The sequence below is a fragment of the Ursus maritimus genome, unplaced genomic scaffold, assembly GCF_017311325.1.
Source record: "Ursus maritimus isolate PB19 unplaced genomic scaffold, ASM1731132v1 scaffold_6, whole genome shotgun sequence".
In the NCBI taxonomy this organism is placed as follows: Eukaryota; Metazoa; Chordata; class Mammalia; order Carnivora; family Ursidae; genus Ursus; species Ursus maritimus.
Window position 1 is genome coordinate 14,950,027 of NW_024426774.1, and position 6,000 is coordinate 14,956,026.

The 6,000-nt window shown below is 39.6% G+C and overlaps 1 protein-coding gene across 1 annotated transcript in view; it reads right to left on the reverse strand.

Annotated features, from left to right (window-relative positions):
* The window catches only part of WDR35 (WD repeat domain 35), a 55,044-nt gene that overhangs the window by 35,309 nt on the left and 13,735 nt on the right, over positions 1-6,000 (reverse strand). Inside the window, exon 10 of the mRNA XM_040622915.1 lies at positions 2,869-3,054. Coding sequence (XP_040478849.1) covers positions 2,869-3,054 — 186 coding nt within the window. The remainder of the gene's footprint in view (positions 1-2,868; positions 3,055-6,000) is intronic.

Sequence of the window (6,000 nt, forward strand, 5' to 3'; positions counted from 1 at the left end):
AGCTCCTTTAACTCATTCTTTTGATATTTACCTTCACAACCTAAGTACTGTGTTTATAATGCTACTTCTTGTTTTGTTCTGTTTCGATCTGGGACATTCTCTACTGACTTCCCACTACCACAAGATAGGTATGTAACTCTCTTTCAGCAACCCCCTCCCCAGCCTCCCGCACAGGGGCACACTCCTATCCCTCCAGCTTCCCACTTACCATTTTGTTAGATCAGTATTTTAGGGGTTAATACGGTCATTACACTCCAAATAAAAGGCTTTTTTAAATTAAAAATCCATTTAATTAAAAAATTCATTTAAAAAACATCATTTTGACTATGTAAGTGTTATTCACAGCTGAGTTGTAAGTATGTCACGATTTATTCTCCTTTCAAGTGCATTTTGCTTTCCCTGTGGTTGGTAGTTGTCTCTATTTTTTCTCTTTGCTACTTTCTTTGTATTCATTACTAACTTAAGTCCCCAGTTACCTCCCAGGTATGTATGTCTCCTCTCAAGCGTTCAACCACATTAAGTGTTCTATTAATTTCATCTTTAATTTCCTCTGGAACCATGTGACCGGCTGACATCTGATGACACCCTAGGCATGCCACCCACTGTCAGCTGGTACCACCCTTCACCATTGCTGTTGGGTTATCTAGTTTCTTCCTCTTTCTCGGTCTAGTCCTCATTTTGGTTGGCCATATCCTGAAGTAACTAAGATAAGAAAGCTTGGAAGGTAAATTTTTGGTGATCTTGTACATCTAAAAATGTCTTTCTCCTACCTTCATTTTATTTCGTTTTTTTTACACAACACAGAAAGCTTTATTCATCCACACCATTCCAGAAAAAGGCAGGCTCACTTTAGTACACTGTCATCTTGGGCTTCTGCCAGTTCTCTCTCAACTTGTTTCTGTTCATCCTACTTCTTTTTCTCCTCAGCTGCTCTCCTCCTTTCCTCTTCTGCCCGAGGTTTCAGGTAACTTGAGCCTGGCTCCGTAGGCAATGCCAAGGAAAAGGCAGAGTAGTGGCCGAGCTTGAGTGGAGAGACCTGCACAGGCGACGCCATCTTGTCCAAAACCTTCACGCTGGCAGCACAATCTGTCTCCTACCTTCATTGTAATTCGTACTTTGCATAACATATAGAATTCAAGATGGGAAATCATTTTCCCTCAAAATTTCAAAAGCAATTCTCCAAAGTATTGCTGTTGACAAGTTGAATGCCATGATGATACCTGACCCTATGAAGTCTGTTTTTCTGAGAGCTTATAGGATCTTTCTGTTCCCAGTGTTCTGAAATTTCACAATGATGTGCCTTGACATAGAAATATTTTCATTCACTGAGCTAGGCACTTTCAATCGAGAAACTCAAGGGAAATTTTCTTGAATATTTTCTTCAGAATTACTCTCCTCCACTTTGCTTGTTCACTGAACTTCCAGGGCTGGCCCTCTGATTTTCTTATCTGTTCACTCCTGTTTTCCATTTCCTTGTCTTTTTGTTCGACTTTACACTCCTCTGCCAAATTTTTCATTGTCCTTATCGTATTTGTAATTTCCAAAAACTTCCTTTTCTATAGCATCCCTTCCTTCTTTTATGGATGTATCTCTTAACTCTAGGAGGAGAATTTGAAATGACTTTTCTGCACTGTTCTTCTCCCTGCATAGTCTCTGCTTCGTCCCAATTCTTTTCTCCTTGTGTTTGTGTGTGTATGTCTGCTAAATGAGATGCTTTTCTCAAATGTCTGACAATCCTTGTCTCTCTACTTCCATGTAAGAGTACAACACTAAAAAGCTGTTTGGAATCTATTTGTTTATGGGTGAGCCCCATGACTCTGGTCTTCACAGTAAGGTGATAAAGCAGGGATCTTTCCTTGGGGACTCCCCATAGGAGCAAATTTAAGAGGTCTTTTCTCTTGAACTGGTCAGATTCTTCAGACAGGACTCTTTATATGCCTTTTTTTTTTTTTTAATTTTCTCCTTCTTACATAATCTCTACTACTTCCAAATTGTTTTTCCATTTGTTTCTTTCTCCTACCAGATACCATTAAGTCCTGTGTCTCTTCGGGATTCTACAATGAAAACTGGTTACTTCTTTGCTTTCTCCATTGATGAGTTAGAACTCAGCTTTCTTAGGTCTGCTAAGGTAATTACCACTAATTCACCTACTCTTTCACCTCCAAAACTATGTTGCCATTTCTGCTCCCTTTCTGGTCCCTATGGGCTTATGACTTTTTAAAAAATACCTTTACTGTTGTTTTAGTGAGTTTCAGGAAAGAACAAAGTCAAAGGCGGCTGTTCAAATGGCCACCTTAAACTAAAAACTCTATACTTTTTAATGGGATAATTTATAACCCAGCCAAAGACAATGGTAATCCTTTTTTAAAAATGTATATGCTTCTGCAAATATTTAAATCGTTAGCATACTTTTTTAAAAGGCATAATTTACATTATTTATTTTATACTATGAGACATTGATTTTTAAAGCAATGTAATTCCAAATAAAAGTATATTTCTCATCAAAGCTACCCAAAGTGTTACAATGGTCATCGTTACATAATTTCTTGAGCGTTTATACTAGACATCTGGATATTCATTTTTTCTTGTGGAATTTTAACTTGGAAAAGGATTATGGTATTTTAAGTATATTTCAGAGACAAAAAGCTTCTGTACTGAACTGGTGAATATGAAATGCTAATGGATTAGCTGATTAGAAAAAAAAGGGGGGGACAGAGAGCCAATGGAATCACATAATTTTCCAAAACAGAGGTCTAGACGGACATGACCAGTAGACCCAATACTTTGCTGTGCCTACCAGTACAGAGGCCATGCTGGAGAAGGTAGAAGTTAACGCATCTTAGCTTTAACATATAAAGGAACACCCACCTGAGGATGATTTTCATCAGCTTTTGTAGCCAAAATGCAGAAATCTCCACAGGTAGTAATAGAAATGAGACTCTTCACATATTTAACATATTTCTCATTGTTTTTCGTATCCCAAAAGATAACACAATATTCTGGACGATCAGGTCTGGTATATGCATAAACGACAGTATTTGAGCAATAACCCCACTAGGAAGAAAGGAAGGAGCAAAGAACAGGAGGGAAGAAGAGAGGGAGAGAGAGAAAGAGAAAAAGAACATTTAACATTGGAACAGAAAAGTCTTATTATAAACTGTAGATATGTGGTTTTTTGGTGCTAACTATCTTCTTCAGGAATAGAAGACAGAAGAACTGAAATTCAGCTTCATACCTTTTCTCGTTAAAACAAAAAAATCTAAAGTAATATAGTTATCAAAGAATGTACTACAAAAAAAAATTTAACTTTCCTTATTTTCATTTGTAAGATTTAAGCTTCAGAGGTAAAAATTTCAGATTTTTCTATAGTCATGTCCTATAAGTCAGCTGCATGAGGGACAACAGGAAGAGTGATCCCATCAAAAGTTTAAATTCTGGGTCCCCAAGCCAAAATTCAAAAACAGATGCTTTGCCTTTTCTCCCCATCCACATTTTTTTTACATTTGTTTTTACCAGAGTAGCACACGCACATAGTTTAAAGTCAAATAATTCTATGTGGCTTATTTAAAACAAAAATAAAAGGCAGATTCCACTGACCGATTTCCTCCCAGGGGAAGCCATTCACAACTCTGAGCTTTGATGGTTTTGTTATTTACCTCCATATCACATACGTATTAGATAGGGGAACTTATGGAACTTAATGGAACTTCTTTCTCTTGAGGTAACTCTCCCAATATATTCATATGTAATTTTTAATAAATCAGTATTTGGAGTTGATATTATTATTGACTGTGCTCACTATTCAAAACTAAGGCATATTTACTTTTTTACACTATGATTACTTTTTAAAATAACCTTTTTACTTTAAAATAATTTTAGATTTATACAAAAGTTACAAGGATGGGGTGCCTGGGTGGCTCAGTTGGTTAAGCGTCCAACTCTCGATTTCAGCTCAGGTCATGCTTCCAGAGTTGTGAGATTGAGCCCCCTGTCGGCTCTGCACGGAGGGTGGAACCTGCTTAAGATTCTCTCTCTCCCTCTCCCTCTGTGTCCTCTCCCCCAGCTCACGCATGCTCTTTCTCCAAAAAAAAAAAAAAATTTTTTTTTAAAGATTTTATTTATTTATTTGACAGAGATAGAGACAGCCAGCGAGAGAGGGAACACAAGCAGGGGGAGTGGGAGAGGAAGAAGCAGGCTCATAGCGGAGGAGCCTGATGTGGGGCTCGATCCCCTAATGCCGGGATCACGCCCTGAGCCGAAGGCAGACGCTTAACCGCTGTGCCACCCAGGCGCCCCCCCAAAAAAAGTTTTTTAAGTTACAAGGATAATACAGAGTTCCCTATACTCCTCTCCCTATTGTTCATAATCTTACACTACTTGTCACAACTAAGAAACCAGCATTGATCCAGTCCTATTAACTAAACTTCACACTTTATTTGGATGTCATTAGTTTTTCCTTAATGTCCTTTTTCTGTCCCAGAATCCTATTTGGGATGCATTATACTTAGTAGTCGTATCTCCTTAGACTCCCCTGGACTGTGGTGATTTCTCAGGCTTTCCTTGTTTTTAATGACCTAGACAGTTGTAAGGCGTACTGGTCAGGTACTTTGCAGAATGCCCTTCAATTTGGGTTTGTCTGATGTTTCTCTCCTGCTCCGATTGGGCTTATCAGTTTTTAGGGAGACCATCACAGAAGCGAAGAGCTCTGCTCACGTGCCCCGTCAGGTGGTACGTGATATCTGTGTGACACCGCTGATGATGCTAGCCGTGATTGCCAGGACAAGGTGGTGTCTGCTAGGTCTCCCCAGGGTAAAGTGATTTTCTGTTTTCCCCTTCCCATACCCTGCTCTTCAGAAGTGAGTCACTAAATGCAACTCACACTCAAGTTAGGGAAGCGGGAGACCAGAGGCGGTAGTATCCAAGTAATTTGAATACTTCTGTAAGGAAGACTTGTTTCTTCTCCTCCATTTATTTATTTAAATAATTTATTTTAGATCAGCTCTTGCTCTTGGACATTTATTTTATAATTTGGTTACAATCCAAAGTTACATCATTTATTTCGTTGCTCAAATTGTTCCAGTGTTGGCCATCAGGAGCTCTTCCAGGCTGGCTCCTCTGTCTCTTTGGTATGCCCATCCTTTTGTGTCTTGAGCACTTCCTTACTTTCTGGCACTATCAGAGACGCCAGGCTCATCCTCTATTTTTCCTACCCTAGTCCTAAAATCAGACAGTTCTCCAAGGTGCTTTGCTTTTTAAAAATGAAACAAGCTTTCCATAACAAATATTCTTAGTAGTTTACCAGCTTGATTAATCTCATACTTCCAAATGTGTTTTGGGTCAAATGTTAAATTTAAGATAAGATACTGATTAGTATTGTGGCGCCTGGGTGGCTCAGTCGGTTAAGTGTCTGCCTTCGGTTCAGGTTATGATCCCAGGGTCCTGGAATGGAGTCACGCTTTGGGCTCCCGGCTCAGCAGACAGCCTGCTTCTCCCTTTCCCACCCCCTCCCCATTTGTGCCCTCTCTGTCTCTCTCTAAGACATAAATAAAATCTTTTAAAAAAAATATTGATTAGTATTATGCTGCTTATTCTCATTTTCCCCTTCTGATCCATTCTCTACCTTTCTTTACCCTGCTGTTCCCTGGAGACTGGCTTCTATGAATTCCAACATGTGGGCTACCTTGCCTTCTGGCTTCCAGTTGGATCTGGCCAATAAGGCACCAGAAGGTAAAGAGATGGGCTGAAGTATCCCCTCCCCAAAACTGTTCTTACCCAGCCAGCCAGCAGAGGCCATGCTCCCGCAGGATAGTCCCTCTTGCATAGCCACAGCTCTAGTGGGTTCCGGGAACAATACTTTCTTATCTTGCCCACTGTTGCTAATCCCTGAATGCCTGCATTGTCATCCCTTACTGGACCCATTAGCCCTGCTCATACCTCTGTAATAAACCCTCCACCAATCTCTCTTCAATTATTCTTTTGAGTGTGCCATCTGTTTCCTGC